Genomic DNA, 17646 nt, shown 5'->3' with positions numbered 1-17646 from the left:
CTATCAAAATTTACCTTTTCATCTATTCTTTATTCCTCCTTAAGTATGAATTTTAAAAGAACTGCCCAAGCATCTGAAAAACCCAAAAATCTGGACTGTCCCGATCCCTGACTTCTTTACTTTTGTACCCAATGCAAATAAACGTCATTTCCTCTTTATTTCTTGCAGAATTCATGCTGGAGAGGCACTTTCCATCCAGTAATAGGAACACCTTGTGCTTGGAGCATCAAAAATGATTGTGACAGAGGCTGATGCTGATGCAGGAAGCACATCCTCATGAAGCAATGTCGGAGTAAAGCAAAACCAGAAAATGCTGCAAATGCTCAGCAGGTCAGAAGAGAAATTGTTAAAATTCCCAGTTGGAGTCTCTTCCTAGGATTGGAAAACTAAACAAAAGAAGCTTGAAAAGCTGCAGGAAGGCTGAGGTAGGGCAAAAGTGGGGGTAACGGTGGGAATAAGGTTACCAGATCAATAAGAGAATGGAAACTGTGAGAGGGCGAGAACATCGACAAATGAAACCAGACAACAAAACGTGGGAACTGCAAAATGCAGAGCAGGAGGTCAGTGAGACTGGACATATCTTCCACTCATACGAAGAGAAAAACCAAAGGAAAGAAAGGAAATATAAACATGTTGAGTCCATATCACTGATGCGCATCTGATACAGATCAAGAAATCATGTGTCTTGAATTTAATGTCTGGACCATCAGGCCGCAACGTGCCCAGAAGGATGATGTGCTGTTCCACATACATGTGTTGGGTCTCACTGTGACAGAAGAGGGGCCACAGATCAACAAGTCAGAGTGGGAGTAGGGACAGCAATTAAAGAGGCAGCCAACAGGAAGCTCAGGACTGAATACTCCTGGAGCGACACTTGTGCCAATAGATTACATCTTTGGACTCATTTTGCAAGGCTAAACTGTCTCCATTAACACCTTTTGTTGCTAAACTTGCTCCATTATTACCTTAAAGTCAACTGTTTAATCGTTTGTGGCGTCTATCCATCTCCAGACCCGATATGGGTTTGCTCTTTGACTATCTCTTTCCTCTGGCTATCTATTTTCTGGAGAACTTGAAGGAAATTGAAATCGCACCTTCCCTCTGCTAGCCTATCCTGACCTGTTGAGCATTTCTTGCTTTTCCAATGTCCGACCCCATATTTTCAGTGGCTGCAGCATTTTATTTTCGCGTTCATATCGCTGTAAGTGGAATTCCAACCTGTGAGAGAGGGCATTCTTTGGCCAGGGTGCTCTGGTTCATTTCCTTCAGCAGCTCCTTCAGCGCATTGCGAACTGTTGTATGGTTCCACTGCTCTGCCGGAAGGTCCTCAAACTTTGCACAGCTGTGAGATGCAAAACAGAAAAGGGGTTTATGTGTATATGTGTATATATATATATATATATATATATATATACAGTTTAGCCTTGCAAAATGAGTCCAAAGATGTATATATATATAAATCTTCAGTCGCACTGACTCTTTGGCTTTACAATTTCTTCTGCTTGCAAGACTAGCCTCGGGCATGCTGAAGCTGCTAAGTTGATTCCTTGTTCTTTAAACCTTCCTATCTCTAATCCGCACCCCAGCCAATCTCATTTTAAAGCGTTTTCTCCTTTCTATTCTGCAGTTCATAAGGGGACATGCATTGAATCGTGAGATTCCGAACCCTTTGAGCGTGTGGCGTTTGGAAGCTCCCACCTTTGTAACTGGATTTTCAGCGTCACAACGTGATGGACGTCTTGGAGCATATCGGCCACGGTCGCGTCGGGGGCTTCAGTGAGATAGTTCAGGGGTAGAGGGCTCCACTTTCCCACCTTGATCATACCTGCATTGGTCAACAACAGCAAGGTCATCAGGAGGTGCACATTAGTCGAACTGAGCTCCGGCAGCAAGCATGGGCAGCGATGCGCTGGAGGAACGTGGTGGGGGCGAGTGAAAAATGCTTGGGGCTGCGCCCTCCCTACATCAGGTCTTGGTGAAAGGGTTCCAGCCCCAAAACTCTGACTACTCGTGCTGCTCACGCCATTGAGTTCCTCCAGCCTCTGCAGGTTCTATCTCTACAATGAAAAGGAACACCTTTTCTGCGAGAGAAATCACTTGTAGAAAATTTGCTTTCTTTGCTTCAGTAATTCCACTTCAGAGTATTAACCTGCTTAATAACACTTTAAATTTAAGAGGTTAATTGGATGTAATTGGGCAGCACTGGTTTCAACAGCTGGAATTGGCTTCTATAGTGCTGTTAAAAAAAAACTATGGGCAATCCATTCCTCGTAACACTAATTCTGAGCACTAAATTAAAAGTTTGTAGATTTAATGGCATTTGCTTCAGGAGAGATACAAATGTTTCACTACATCACAGTGCAGAACAGTAAATTAGAAAATCAGTTTTCACTTTCAAGTGTCCAATGGGCCAACTGTAAAGCCAATTCCAAAAAAAAAGTTGTTTGACTTGTTATTGATTAGTCCTTGACATTAAACAGTGGGCCAGCAAAACAAAAATGTTCAGAGGCCCATTACTGACGACTTTGAAGCCCACTGAATGGGCTGTGGCTGAGACAAGTGGAGCTTGCAGTGGTGAAGTGGATGAAGTCAAATCAGGTACCTCTCAAACCAGGGTGCAGAGTGGGGAAGGGGAATCACAAGAGAGAGTTCAGGAGCTAGATGGGTAAGCTCAGGGATAGGACAAGGGATCAACAATTCAGGACTGGCCAGGCTGCAATAGGGTCTGTAGTTATTAATAAAAGTAATTTAAGGTATTGAATGGTTTGGATCAGCAAAGGGTTATAAGTCTGCTAGTGAGGTGTGACCAGGCTGGAAGATTGGACAGAACATTAGACTAATTGGATGACAGAGAATTATGCCTGCACTGGTAGGCATTTTGCATTGGCAGGTAGTTACAAGAATCAGAAAGTAAGACACAAGGTTTATGGATAGGTTAATGCACAAGCTGAAGGTTATCAATGAAATGGTATTCTATTGCCATTCGGAAGGTGAGTGAATTGGGTTGAGTTGGTCTGGGGATGCTAGGAGATAGCAGAATCAGTATATTACATGACCAAGGACATATCTAAGGCAAGGTGCAGCTGCCGATTAGCAGAGGAGAAGCTGAGATCCCAGCAGATTTGCGTCCAGCAACAAGCAGCAACTGAATTCAGAAAGGTCAGCATTCTACATAAAACGTGGGTGTACACAGCAAAGCACCAAGGGTTTCTTTGGTGCTCGGGATTGCAAGCTCTGTCCCTGAATCTCAGATATCTGAGGAACTCAGGTGGCCAGGAGCTAAACCACTATCCACTGTGGCAGTACATGACCTTTCAGATCCATCTTCACTTCTGAAAAAGTTCTCCTCTTTCCATGTGTTTAACTCCATCTTCATTCTTCATATTTTAATAGTCGTCCAATTAGCAGCTCTTATATATTTTTGCAAACGGTCTCAAGCACTTTGCTATGACTGCACTCTATTCCTCTCAATAGTTGTAATAAATGTTACACCTTAACATAAGAATCATTTGAATCAATTGCAGCACTCTGAGAAGATAATCAGTACTTGTTGGGTCCATGAGAAACACCAATAATTGCACAGCCCATGGGTTTACGTGAGTATTTGTGGGGTCCATGGCATAGAGTTAGTATTTTCTTGTATTCTTTATTGTCTGTATTTGTAGGACATCCGAGTGTGTGTCAATATCTATGACTAGTGAGAGTGATCAATAGTTGGGACTAGTGAGAGCGATGAGGCTGGCAGAATGACAGAGGGGGTAGACCAACAGATTGGTACCTGCTGGGCAAAGAAGACTGTTCATTTTTGACTTGAATTTGTGAGTGGTCAGTATCAGTGAGGCTTATGGGTGGCTCCGGTCATGGAGTCATGGAACCACATAGCAGGAAACAGGAGCTTCAGTCTAATTTGTCCATGTTGGCCAAGTTGGCATTCTGGACTCATCCCATTTGCCTGCATTTGGCCCATATCATTCTAAACCTTTCTTATCTATATATCTGCCCAAATGTCATCAATGAACTGACTTCTATAGCTTCCTCTGGCTGCTTGTTCCAGATATGGACCACCCTCTTAAATCTCTCCTCTTTCATCTTAAACCTACGCCCTTTAGTTCTAGAATCATGTACCCTAAGACATAAAATTCTCTTTATCTGCCCCTCATGATTTTATACATCTCGATAAGGTCACCTCTCAACGTCCTGTGCTCCATTGAATAAAGCCCAGCTTGTCCATTATAACTGAAGCCCTCCAGTCCCAGTCACATCTGGGTGAATCTCTTTTGTACCCTTTCTAACTTGATGACATCTTTCCCAGAGCTGGACAACCAGCACTGCACTGAGTACTCCAAGTGTGGTCTCACCAACAACTGGTTCAGTTGGATCATGGTGCCCTACTCAATACCCCACCCAATTATGACATGCATACCAAATGCCTTCTTCACACCTTTGTCACTATTTACGGATCCTCTGAAACTGTCAGGATCTGCAGACCTTTTGATTGTGTAATTTTATAGGCTGCTTCCTAGAGTGCATCAGTGTCTGTGAAGCCAAATGGAATGTATCTATAATTTTTTTATAACCAGGACCCCAGAAACTTCTCCGTAACCAGGTCTCCCCAACTTCCATAGGTTACAAATGCCACTTGTATGTGTACATTCAAAGGACAGTCTCCAAGATGTTAATTTATTCATCAATGCATACAAGAGGATGTGGGCAATGTCTTTAATATTCACAAAACACAGTCCTCTTCCTGCTGATTAGCGCTACACTCCTACTCAAAGGTCCAAAACAAAATTGAGGAAAACCATGGACACTTCCTATATATCAGCAACGGTGATGACAGCCATTAATCCCTTGTGGAAAAGAAACGTCAAGCCCAACATGCATTAGACCCAGCACAAAGCATGATCCAGCAGACAGCAGTGATTGGCACACTCTTATCCACATCTGAGATCTGGACTACCAATAGCTGGCTCCTCCAAGCGCTGAAGAGATAACTGCAGCAGTTATTGTCCAAATCCCCAATGTCTAGGTTATAATGATACTCTCTCAGCTCCATTGGTTAGGTCAGAGACCAGAGTTCTGACACAGGCACTCTATTCCGTGCTCCAGCAATGGAAGGGAGGTCAGTGGAAAAGATTCCAGGTATCTAGAAGTCCTCTCAGAAAATGTAACATGTCAATTCACTCAAGGTCAAAAAAGAGCTGTATTCAGTGGTCTTGATGTGGCCTTCCCCAAACTGGAGAAGCCGAGCTTTCCCAAGGCAACAGTTCCACAGAGTACCTTTGCTCTAACCACAACAGCCATCTCGACCTTCCGGTGGCAGATTATTTTAACTCTTCTTTCCACTCTCTCATGGACCTGTCACACCTTGGCCTTCTCCACAGTTACCAAGAGGCTAATCACAAACTGGAAGAAAACCATCTCACGTTCCACTTGGGTACCTTATAACACGATGTGCAAACAATCAATTTTCCAATTTCAGGTAACCCACTCCCCTGCCCACCGAGTTTTGTTCACTTTTCCTGTCCTCTACCTCTCTCTCTCTCTCCATCTGGTTCCATCTGCCTATCCTCCACCCTTCTCCCCACCCCCCACCCCCCAACAATCCCCAATCTGGTTTCACTTATCATATACCAGTCATGGTCCCACCCCTCTCTCTATACTGGCATTCTTTCCACTCTTCTCTCAATCCTGATGCAGAGCCTCAGAACATCAACTTACATCTTCAAACTGCTTGTCTTCCTGAATTCTTGCAGCATCCTGTTTCTTTGTTCCAGATTTCAGCATCTGTGGTCTATTTTGTTTTGAATATTTTTACTTCACACATATGTAAAATAGCAGAATGCACTCTCCAACTCTCACCAATCACATGGTGTCCTGTCTGTGGCACCTAAATTGGCCTCATTATCCAACTCAGAATCGACAGAACTGGAGGGGAAGCATGTTAGTGTTGACCTTGATGAACTGCTGAGAAGGGAGGGCTATCGGCAAGAGAGTATTTGCAAGGTATGACCCAATTTTAGGTGGGCGAGGAAGAGTAGTTGTCTGAATGTCAAGTATGACACATTTTTAGGCTTCCAGCAAGGGTGCTAGATTACCAATACTGACATTCCGCTGACTGTCTTTGTTTGATTTGTGATTGATCACTCTAATAAAGCAAACCTGTAGATAACATGGAACATCCCACAGATGCCCTTCCTGTAACTTTTTAAAAATTATTTGAAACAGTTGTTGACTTCCCATGCTAAGGAAAGCAGAGTCAATAAATCTAATAGATTTAATAGAAGGAAGAAAGAAGTTTCTTGTAAATGAAGGCTTTCACTACCTCAAGGGAGCTATTGTTCTTCAGAGATTGAGCTATTTTGGAAGTGTGGTCTCTATTTTATTGCAGGAAATGCATGTAGCAAGGTCTCTCATCAGCAATGTGATAATCTGTCCACTGTTTGCCTCTGCATTAAGGGCTGTACTAGGTGGGATGACTTTGCATTGCCCTATACTGAGGGATATTCTTAATAGACCATACTGCATAATCCATGTGTGCAGGGATATGGATTGTGCAGAGGTAGATGAGAGATTTAGTTTAAATTTGGCATCATGTTTGTTGCTGTCATTGTGGTCCGAAATTCTGTTCTTGGGTTGAACTGTCCTATGCTTTATAACCCAAATGGCTGGCAATTTGGGCAAGTATGTCCCACCTCAGCCTCGTGCGCTTAACAATGGGGAAGTAACTATCAAACAAGTGCATATTTACAATAGATTCTAATATAAGGATCCTACCACTTAAGAAGTTTGTCCAGTTCGGTGAATTCACGGCATTACAAGTAACATAAGGAGCTATGAAACGTTCTCATTAATGCTGACCAATATCATGGGAAAAGGTTGGATATGTGATTCCACACTGCCTTACCTTGGGCCATAGTTTCAACAAATAACTTGTTCTGGAGCCAGTATTGGGAGTTGCAGGGATAGGGGTCTATATCTGGCTTCTGCCTACAGTAGACTATCTTAAAAATTGTAGGTGCTTCTATCTTAAAAACTGTTGGTCCAAGAGCATCATTTATGTTTTAATCCAGTAGAACTAATTCTGTACCTGTAATCTCAGGGAAACCATGTTTTACCTAAGCACATCAAACGACAGAACACGAAAAACAAGTGACATCATTAAGTACAATGAATAAGATGGATTGATCTCAATTTCAGTTGAGCTGGTTCCATTTATTCTTTACAATTAGATCAATATAATGTATAGAGTGTTAATGGTCAGGTTCAAACATATCAAAGCAGGAATTGGACATTTAGCCTCATCCCATTCATTAACATCTCGCTGATATTTTAACTTAACCCCACTTTCTGCCCTATCCTTGTATCTCCTGATTCCCTTAATATCTAAATATTCCAATCTTTTTGATTCAGTGACTGAGATTCACCATTCTCTTGATTAAGAAATTTCTTCCACTCTCAGTCCAGAGAGATTGATTCCTCATTTTTCAATTGTGAACCTAGTTATGGACATCTGAGACTGTATTTAAAAGTCTTCCCCTCTCTCCTCAGTAAGATGGGTTTTCAGACAGCTTAGATGCAGACCTAAATTTGTGAGGTCAGTGGGAAAGTTTTGGCTAGGTGTTAGTGGAACTGGAGGCAAGTGTAGTGACAACTGTTAATCAAGTAAAAAAGAATCTACATCCAGAACCCAGAACATTCCACAGGTGTTCACTCATTTTGAGGCTTGAATACACTTCATTTGTACATCCTGAGAACTTATCAGCTGCATCCAGCGCACCCTTTGTGGCAACTGTGTTCTGAAAGGAGTTTGTATGCTCTCCCCATGTTTGTATGCCTTCCTTTTGTTGACTATGTGGCATTTTATATTTCGGAAAGACTGGTCACAGACTAGGAGATAGTTTCGCTCAGCACCTCCATTCTGTTCGGAACTATAGTGACCTCCCAGCAACCAACCATTTTAATTCTGGGTCACACTTTTACACACATATCTGTCCTAGGCCTTATGTACTGTCCCACCCTGACCACCCACAGATAGGAGGAACAACACCTTATTTTCTGTCTGGGCACCATCCAGCCAGATGGCACGAACATTGACTTTACTGCTTTCCACTAAACCTGCTTGCATTTTCTTTCTCCTCCCCCTTTCCTCTCCTTCCAGTTCTTTCACCAACACAGCCGTACCACCCCCTTCCCCTCATTGCTGCTGTCCCCTCCCTCCTTTCTCCACAGAAGTAGGGTTCCTCTGGTTCTTATCTTGTACCCATCATCCTCCACAATTTCCTTCAGCTGCATCCTCCACCAGACACATTTACCTTTCCCCATGCCTTTCCACCTTCTGTCAGAATCGCTCCCTCTGTGACTCCCTTGTCCGCTTATCCATCCCCACCTATCACTCTGTGACGTCTAATGCCCTGTGACAGCAGGAAGTGGAACACTTGCTCTTACGCCTCCTCCTTCAACACCACAGCACCATCCAGAGGCCTAAACAACCCTTCCATATGAGGCAAAGGATCACATGCACCTCCTTGAATGTCATCAGTGTTCCCAATGTTTCCTCCTTTACATCAATGAAATCAAGCAAATACTGGAGGACTGTTTAGCCGAGACTTCACTCTCTTCTCAATGGCCATCCTGAGCTCCTGGTTGCATGCCATTTCAACTCCCCTTCCAAACCCCTCAACCACCTGTCTGCCTTGGGCTTTCTCTGCTGCGAGAGTGAGGCCCAACATAAATGTCATATTCCTACAGCCCAATGGCATGAAAATAGAATGTCATCATTTCAAATAATGTCATCCCCCCTCTTCTTCCATAGTCCTTCCTCTCTTCCTTGTTTTCCCTCATCTTTCCATTCATTTTTTAATCCCCTTACCCACCCAACTGACCCATTCTCATACCCTCTGCTCTTTGGTTCCATCGCAGTACCTCCACTTTATCCCAGTCACAGGATGAGATTATCTCCAGGTCAAAGGATGTCCTTAAGGCCTCTTATCTTTATTCAGAGTTCACTCAAAATGGAGAAGGAACATTCTGGTTTCCACTGAGAATCTCACGTTCATGAGACAAGATAACACTGGTGCCCAGTGTAAATGAAGGATGGGAACACACTTTATGAATTCCCCATCTGTCAGTCCCATCAGGCATCATTTGCCCTATCTGTGACAGAATCTGGGATTCCACACTAGCCTCATCAACCATCTCATGATGCTTTCCCCATGCAATGGGAGGTGGAAGGAAGACATTGTCAACCCTAGGAGACTCCTAAGATGACTCCTCATTTCACTAGACATCATTCATACATTGGGTCCCAAGAGCTATCTGAGCTAACGTTCACCCTCCCTCTCCATCCCAAAGAAACTTCCATCCATTATTATGAAAACAGAACCATTACTTCCACCTTCAAAATGATAAAGGCACATTGCAATTAGCTTGCACCAGTTTCTGGAGGCTGGTTATTGTCTCCTCAATTCGACACACCTTCCTTTTTGAAATAAACTCAGCTATAAGATTCAAGGGCAGTTTCTTTCCCAATACTATAAGACAATTGAATGAATCTCACATTAGTAAACTAATGTTGGCTTTGCTCCAATCTACTTGATCTCTTTCTCTCTGTAACTCTGAAATCTGTACTCTGATTTATTTGCTGTACTTATATATTGGTTGATTTGCTGGGCAGTATAAAAACAAATTTTACACTGTACTTCAGTACATGTGATAATAACCTTGAACTCAATTTACCTCTGCCGAACGTTCATGTACAAGGCAAAAAAAACCACCATGAAAATGAAAAAAAATTATGCAGATGCTGAAAATTTGAATGAGAACAGATATTCCTGGAAGTGCTCAGCTGATCAGGCAGTATCTGTGAGGATAGAAACAGTTACCATTTCAAGGCTAGGACCACTCAATAGTTATTTTGGTCCTGGGTCTTAAACTCTTAACTATGGTAGTACTCTTCCCACTGGTGAGTGTTTCCAGCAACTGCTGTTTAATTTAAAACAAACAACCATTATCACATTGCTTCCTGCCCCAAAACCTGTGGTTTGGGGATCAAGATATGACTATTAAACTCAGCAAGTTAATGAGTGAGTTAAGCAAACAAGTGAGTTAGAACTAACAAAACAAAAACTGCACGACCAAAGATTAACCTTTCTCTGCCTGTCTTAAATGCTGATCAACCTGCTCCATATTTTAGACATATTCTGCTTTCAAAACAATGTGTCCTGTGAGGCTGAGAATGAAAAGTAACAATGAACGGTAAACACTTACTGGAGCATTACTCCCTCCACACCTTCCAGAGAGATGTTAACCTGCTTACAATAACTGGCACAACCCCCTTAAAGTTGCAAATGGATGCTTTTATATTCTGCAATCTGAAGCACATTTTGGTCTTCTGATTCCATTGGAAAGAGTTCTTATATCAGAAAAAAAAAGAACCGGTACACAAAGAATGTTCAGTGGTGGAAATGTATGGATACAAAACAAAGGATAGGAAGAGACTTTGAATGGTTTTCCCTTTCTAAATATATATTTTTTTTAATTTAGACACACACATAGTAACAGGCCCATGCTGCCCAATTACACCAACTAACCTACCTGGACAAACCCTATATGTTTTTTTGAAGGGTGGGAGAAAATCGGAGCACCTGGAGGAAACCCATGCAGACACAGGTAAAATGTACAAGTGCCAATTCTGACACTGGGTTGGTGGTGCTGTAACCACATTGAGCCAATCGCTGTGCTAACTGTGCTGCCATTTATTGTGAATAAAGTCTATTTTTGATTTAAAAAGACAGTTTACAACACAAATCATATTTATGCACTACAGTCCATTGCATGAGAATCTCAGCTCAGTGTTTTTTTAAGTCAGTAAAAGTTCCCACACATCCTACTGTGCCCCACTCCAAACCTCTTCACGATCCCCTCGACCTTCCCCTCTTGAAGACAGAATGTTCTGTACTCAGTAGAGGCCTCAACCTTTGCCCATACCTCAACAAGTTCCACACACACCACAATACAGAATCTCTCTTCCGTTGTCCCATCTCAATGCCTGCTATTTCAACCAGGATTCTCCACCTTCCACTAAAGACCCCTTCTCTAGCCTTAACTTTAAGGCTTCCTTTTTGACAACTTGTCTTGGCCTTCTGCCCGCTTTGGATCTTTTTATTTCCAATTGTCACCAAGAAATCAACCGTCTCAACTTTACCACTCCCCTCAGCAGCGCCTATATTTCACGAGGTGTTTGGGGAGTATTGGTATGCCACAAAAGACTTACAAATTTCTCCAGGTGTACCGTGAAGAGCATTCTGACTTGTTGCATCACTGTCTGCTTTGAAGGTGCCAATGCTCAGGACAGGAAAAGGCTACAGAGAGTTGTGAACTCAGCCAGCACCATCGTGGGCATTAGCCTTCACTTCATGGGGGATATTTACAAGAGGAAGCCTCTATCCTCAAGGATCCCCACCACTCAGGCTATGCCCTCTCCACTCTGCTACCATCAGGAAGGAGGTACAGGAGCCTGAAGAGGAACACCCAACAGTACAAAAACAGCTTCTTCCCCTCTGTCATCAGATTTCTAAAAGGACAAGGAACCATAGAAATTACTTCACTTTCTCGTCTTTTGCATTAATTTATTGATTTTTAAGTAATTTATCACAATCTTTGCATCTGCAATGCTCCTGCAAAACAACAAATTTTGTTACATGCTTATGGCAATAAATTATTTTTCTGAATTCTGATTCTGTTCTCATTCCCTCAGAGCACTCTACCCTCCACTCTCTCCACACCAATCCCAACCTCACTCACTATCAAACACACAGATAAGGGTAGTCCTGTTGTGGTCTAGGGCATTGACCTCTACCTTGCCAAGGACAGACTGCAGCTCTCAGACTCCACTTCTTACTTACCCCTTGAATAGGGCTCACTAAAAGCAATAAAGCAACCATCTCATGTACCATCTCTGACCTCATCACTTCAGGCCATCTCTCCCACAGCCTCTAACCTTATTGTTTCCCAACCCTGGACAGCCCAGTTCTACATCCTACCCAAGATTCATAAACCCAATTGTCCCGTTAGACCCATTGTTTCCATGTGCTCCTATCCCACCAAACTGGTTCCATCTTCCCTCAAGTCCATTCCCTCTCTAACTATACCTCACATGCCCTCCATCACTTCAACAGCTTTCAGTTCCCTGAATTTGATGCATCATTTTCACCATGGACTTTCAATCACTATACACCTTGTCACCTGTACCAAAGGATTCAAAGCCCTTTGTTTCTTTTTCAACAACAGACCCAAACAATCCCTCTCCACCACCATCCTCCTCCACCTGGTATAACTTGTTCTCACCCTCAATAATTTTCTTTTTTGACTCATCCTACTTTCTCTGTCAAAGGCATAGCCCTGGGTACCCACATGGGTCACAGCTATGCCCACCTTTTGGTTGGCTAGGTGGAGCGATCCATGCACCCATTTTGAGTATTTCAATGAGCTTGCCAATTTTATTCACTTTGCTGATAACTTTTACCCCGACTTCAAATTCACAACATTCTCCCCTTTCTCAATATTTCTATTACCATCTCTACAGCCATTTTCTTCAAACCCACCAACCCTGTAGTTACCTTGACCAAATCTCTTCACACCCTGTCCCCTGTAGGTTTCTATTCCTTTCTCTTAATTCCTCCATTTCCATCGCATCTACTCCCAGGATGAAGTCTTCCATTCCAGGACATCTGAGAATCTGAGACTCCTTCATCCACTCATCCCTTCCCACCAATCGGCCCCTTGGTACTTATCCTTGCGACCAAAGGAAATACTGCACTTGCGCCTGCACTTCCTCCTTCACCACCATTTGAGACCCCAAACAGTCCTTCCAAGTGAAGTAATTCTTCACTTTTAATATGCTGGGATCATCTACTGAAATTGTTGCTCCCATTGTTGTCTTCTCTACATGGGAGAGACTGGACACAGACAGGAAGATCGTTTCATAAAACACCTTTGCTCTGTTTGCTGCAATAATGGGGACCTCCCAGTGGCCAGCTATTTCAATTCCACTGACCATTCCCACATTGACATGTGTGTCCGTGGCCTCATGCACTGCCAAACTGAGGCCATCATTCTGTCTGGGCACTCTCCAACCAGATGACATTAACAATGACTTCTCTAGTTTTTGTTAAAGCCCTCCCTCTCTCTTTCCCTATCCCTCTCTCTTCTTTCCTCCATTTAAAGAGGTAACCCCTCCCGCTATCACTTCTCAGCTTTTTCTCTTCTTCCCTCCCACACATATTTTCTTGACTGATGGCCTATGCTCCTCCCCCTTCTTTCCTCCTCCCACCATCTTTTTATTCAGGCCTGTCTGCTTTCTGCTCATAGTTTGTTGAAGGGCTCAAAGCCAAAGCATTGATTATATACCTATACTCCCTATGGATGTTGTATGCCCTACTGAGTTTCTCCAGCACTTTTGTGTGGTTCTGCAATCACAGCGACTGCAGACTTTCCCATTGAACTGATCTAACCCTGCTACCTGCTATGATTCCAAACTTTGGCAGCTCCACAAGAACAGTGAGTGGGAAGTTTGCGTTAAATTCAGCTACCACTGCCACACTAAAGACTACCCTCCTTATCTCAAAAAGCAGCTGCAACCAGTTCTGGAGGTAACAATATTTTTAAAAAAACACTAACTACTACATCACACTTGTTCCTCTGAGCTAAGGTAATATATTTCAATGTTTGAATTTTAAGAGTGTATTTGTTGAAAAGATCTGTTAGGACAGACATACCTCTCACTGCACTTCTCAGGAATTATTAACTCATCTAAGTTTTATTTTGCCTCAAGTTCCCTAGCAAAGGGAATTGTTTGGTTTCAATGACTCCACACCCATCAGAGCTATCAGACTGGTTCTGACAGTACCTTCCACCTCATCAGAATATTACTCGTTGACAGTCTTTGACTGTAGTGATTAAAAGTATGCACGTTTTGTTTAAGTCTAGCAAGATGATGCTTCTGTTAAAACTTTGGCCATTGGCTTAACAATTTCACAGTGGTGTGTGCAGATTTCTATTCAACAAGGTGATAAATCACACCCTTTATAAAAAAGGATTTGGGGAGATCTAAATCAAAACAGAAAATGCTTGAAACACTCACAGGTTAACTCAGGGTTCAACAGCATTCACTCTGTTCCTCTTTCTACAGATTTTTCCCAGTCTTCTGAGTATCTCCAGCATCTTGTTTTTATTTCATATTCCTGGCAACTGCCAGTTTGTTTTGATTTTCGGATAGACTCATACAACCATAAGGAGAATTTTCTTCCAAAAACTGTCATGCTCATCTTGTCATAGGAGGATTTTCACGGATGCTTTTAGGATTATTGATCCAGTCACATAACCACTGCACCAATCGCTCCCATCCCATTAAAGATTATCTTCCACAAAGTCACCTATTTCCATTTCCTCGACAATAAGCAAGTTAGAATGTTACGTATCCACAGAGTCCAAGCAGAATTAGTCAAACAGTAAAGCCAAATCCTCAAAATTCTTACTGAAGGGATGCAAGTCTTTTTCTTCAGTCCATTCTGAGAACCAATGTCCTGAGACAGTTTATAACAAGTACCACAGAACTCTCTAAAAATAATTCACCAATGGAAATAGAGAGGAACCTAAGTCAAACAACTTAATAGTAGTGGTTTATTCTGAAAATCTCATTCCAAAAGCTTCCATGTGATGCAGGGAAATCTTAGCATTGGAAATTGTGCGCAGCTCCATGAATCAATAGACCATAGACAATAGGTGCAGGAGTAGGCCCTTCGGCCCTTGGAGCCAGCAACACTATTCACTGTAATCATGGCTGATCATCCACAAGGGGAAGATACTTCATCTACTTTTCCCACAGTTCACAGGATTTGCCAGTGCAGGCACAGGTGGCAAGGTTATATTATCATTGCAGTATTCATTCATTCAGTAGCAACACTCGCCTGCAGCTGGAAGAGTGTGTCTTACATCGTGGTATCTCCCTTCCTGTGGAGGTTGCACTTTCTGTTAAATATGACCAGCTGTGACAACTCACAGTACAATGTCAGTTTAAGAATGATATTACACATGGAAATCTGACAACCCTATTCTGTTAAGCGTCCAATAAAAGTTCTTGTTCTTCATACTTTTTTTTACAGTATTAAGTTGCCTTATTGCCAATAAAATGGCCTGGAGCAGTTTCTAAGCTCTTTCATTGTTAAACCATTAGAATAAGAAATGTAAATTCAAGGCATTCATCGAGGGTTGCCACTTCTGAGATGTATTCTTGGTAATTTCAGCACATCCCCAAATTCTCCCAATTAATTCTTTGGCTCTTTAAACTGGACAGAGTGTAGCATCCCCACAGAAAATGGGGTGACATAACCACATTTTAGCCCTTAAAATGCTTAAAGAAGTTTGACAAGCCTTGTGACTGTGACTGGGAATATTGACTGATCCTGAATGAGGAGGAATGGATGAGGAACACACGTGTGGCGAAAGGTGTTAATGATTTTATAAGACAGGGTGACTGTTTAATGGGAATTGACAGTGCAGAGAGTGAGGAGTGTATTCCATTCACTGGTACATTATGGTACAATTCTGAATGAGTGGATCCTGATTTTACACACTGCAAAATGTGCCAGGTTGTAATAATGAAAGGAGAATTCACAATAATATTCAAGTGTTCATGAACAAACATGCTTACAAACTGCCTCAGCTTGCATAACCCCTTTTCTTAACCTAGTTTAGAATCAAACACTTTCAGCAAGATATGAGCATCCAAAATCTCTCTCACTGTTTTGTTACAGTGAAAGTAAACTTGAACCTGAACAGTTCCGTCAATCAGCTGAGTAGCCAAGCAGGACATAAGAAACTTGTCAGTAAACCAGGAAGTAAAATGCTGATTTAAAAAAAAACTATTAAAACATTTGACAGCGAATAAAAAGTGGCTGGTAAATTCAACTGGGATTAAGACAGGAAGTGAAATACAATAAACAAACTTAAAAGGAATATTGTTCACTGCTTTAAAAAAATTTTTTAAATAATTATTCTAAAGGAATATCGTTCCCTATATATAGGCAGTCAGAGCAAAGTCCATCATTGGGCACCATCCTCCTGGCCATTGAAGTCATCTATGTGAGGCACTGCCTCAAGAAGGCAGCCATCACCTTAAAGGATCCGTCCCCATCACCCTGGTCATGCTCTCTCCTCGCTGCTACCTTCTCTGGCAAGTAGAGGAGGGTGGTGGTGGAGGGGAAGCCTGAAGACCATCACCTCTAGGTTCAGGAACAGCTTCATTCTAATAGCAATCAGGCCCTGTACTACCCTCACTGCAACAGTATTTTAAGACCTTCAAAGATCTGCCTGCACGACTGACTCAGATCAGTTTTCTACACCACAATCAAATGTGAATATTTATCATGTTTTTCCTCTTTCTTTTATTAGCTTTTCCCTTATTATGTGCTCAGGGAGCTGCAGCAAATACTTTCATTACATTTGTACATTATACTTACGCATATGACAATAAAGTTAAATTAAACCAAATAAAATTAAGTTTCAGGGCCAGCCAGAGTGGCAGGAATTAAAGCTTAGAACTTCATTGGAAGTTTGGAGTGAGTGAAAACATTAGTGTTGCCCCTGATGTCTATCTCTAAGGTGAAAAAAATCTCATTTAAAACACATTCAACTAGGCTGAACACTTCTGTGACTTTCTTTCAAAATGTCAATTCTTGGCAAAACAATAATTCTGTGTTGCTTCCATCAATGAAGGCTGCGAAAAAAGGGAAAAGGTGACACTGTCAACAACTTTAGGAAATCTTCATCTCATTGTGCAGTCCCCGTTGCAAGTTACTGTCAGTTTTATAGAGGAACGAACAGTTGAGCTTGCTCACAGACCCACCATTTTTGCAATAGCAAATCATTAGCCAACCTGATGGCAACGTCTCATTTATCACAATTTTATATTTCTTGCTCCAGTTTATATCCTTAAAAAAAAATCAACAATCCAGAGAAGGAATTGTGCCTTTGAAAAGTGGATAATAATTGGTAAGTATTTTTTGGCTACTTCTCCACCTTTTAAATAGCCTGTCTGCACTGTTCCTCAGGAATGCTCTCTTCAAATAGAGTATAGTCAGCAGAAACAATGAAATGAATCAAGAAAGGGATCTGTATTTCTGTAGTGCTTTCAAGAGTCCCCACTGAACTCGGCAGATAGCCCCCGGATCAATCCCTCCAAACTTACATCCGCAATGGCCCTGGTCCAGTTCTTCCCCACCTACGTCCACGATACCTCACATGCCATAAACTTCAAAAAATCCAGTTCCCTCGACATGCCATCTCATTTCAACATGGACATCCAATCTCTATACACCACTATCCCCATACAAATGTCTCAAAACTCTTTGGTTCTTTCTCAGCAACAGACCCAACCAGTCCTCCCTCCACCACCACTCTCTTCCTCCTCACAGAACTTGTTTTGACCCTCATTAACTTCTCCTTTGTTTCATCCCACTTTCTCCAAATTAAAGAGGTAGTGTTGGGTTCCAGCGGGGCCTAACTTTTTGTTGACTATGTGGAGCAATTCGTGATGTAAGCCTATATTGCACAAACAAAACTCCTTAACTCTTTCTCCACAATAAT

General features: G+C 42.2%; 1 protein-coding gene across 4 annotated transcripts in view; it reads right to left on the bottom strand.

Moving 5' to 3' along the window:
* satb2 (SATB homeobox 2) overlaps nt 1-17646 on the bottom strand; it is a 240128-nt gene that overhangs the window by 170213 nt on the left and 52269 nt on the right. For all 4 annotated transcript variants that reach the window (XM_069934541.1, XM_069934540.1, XM_069934539.1 and 1 more), the window contains exons 4-5: nt 1699-1825; nt 1219-1342 (exon numbers count right to left, since the gene is read on the bottom strand). In XM_069934541.1, the coding sequence (XP_069790642.1) occupies nt 1219-1342; nt 1699-1825 (251 nt within the window). The remainder of the gene's footprint in view (nt 1-1218; nt 1343-1698; nt 1826-17646) is intronic.

This window comes from Narcine bancroftii, chromosome 4, assembly GCF_036971445.1.
Source record: "Narcine bancroftii isolate sNarBan1 chromosome 4, sNarBan1.hap1, whole genome shotgun sequence".
Classification (NCBI taxonomy): Eukaryota; Metazoa; Chordata; class Chondrichthyes; order Torpediniformes; family Narcinidae; genus Narcine; species Narcine bancroftii.
This window is presented reverse-complemented; position numbering and strand designations above follow the sequence as displayed.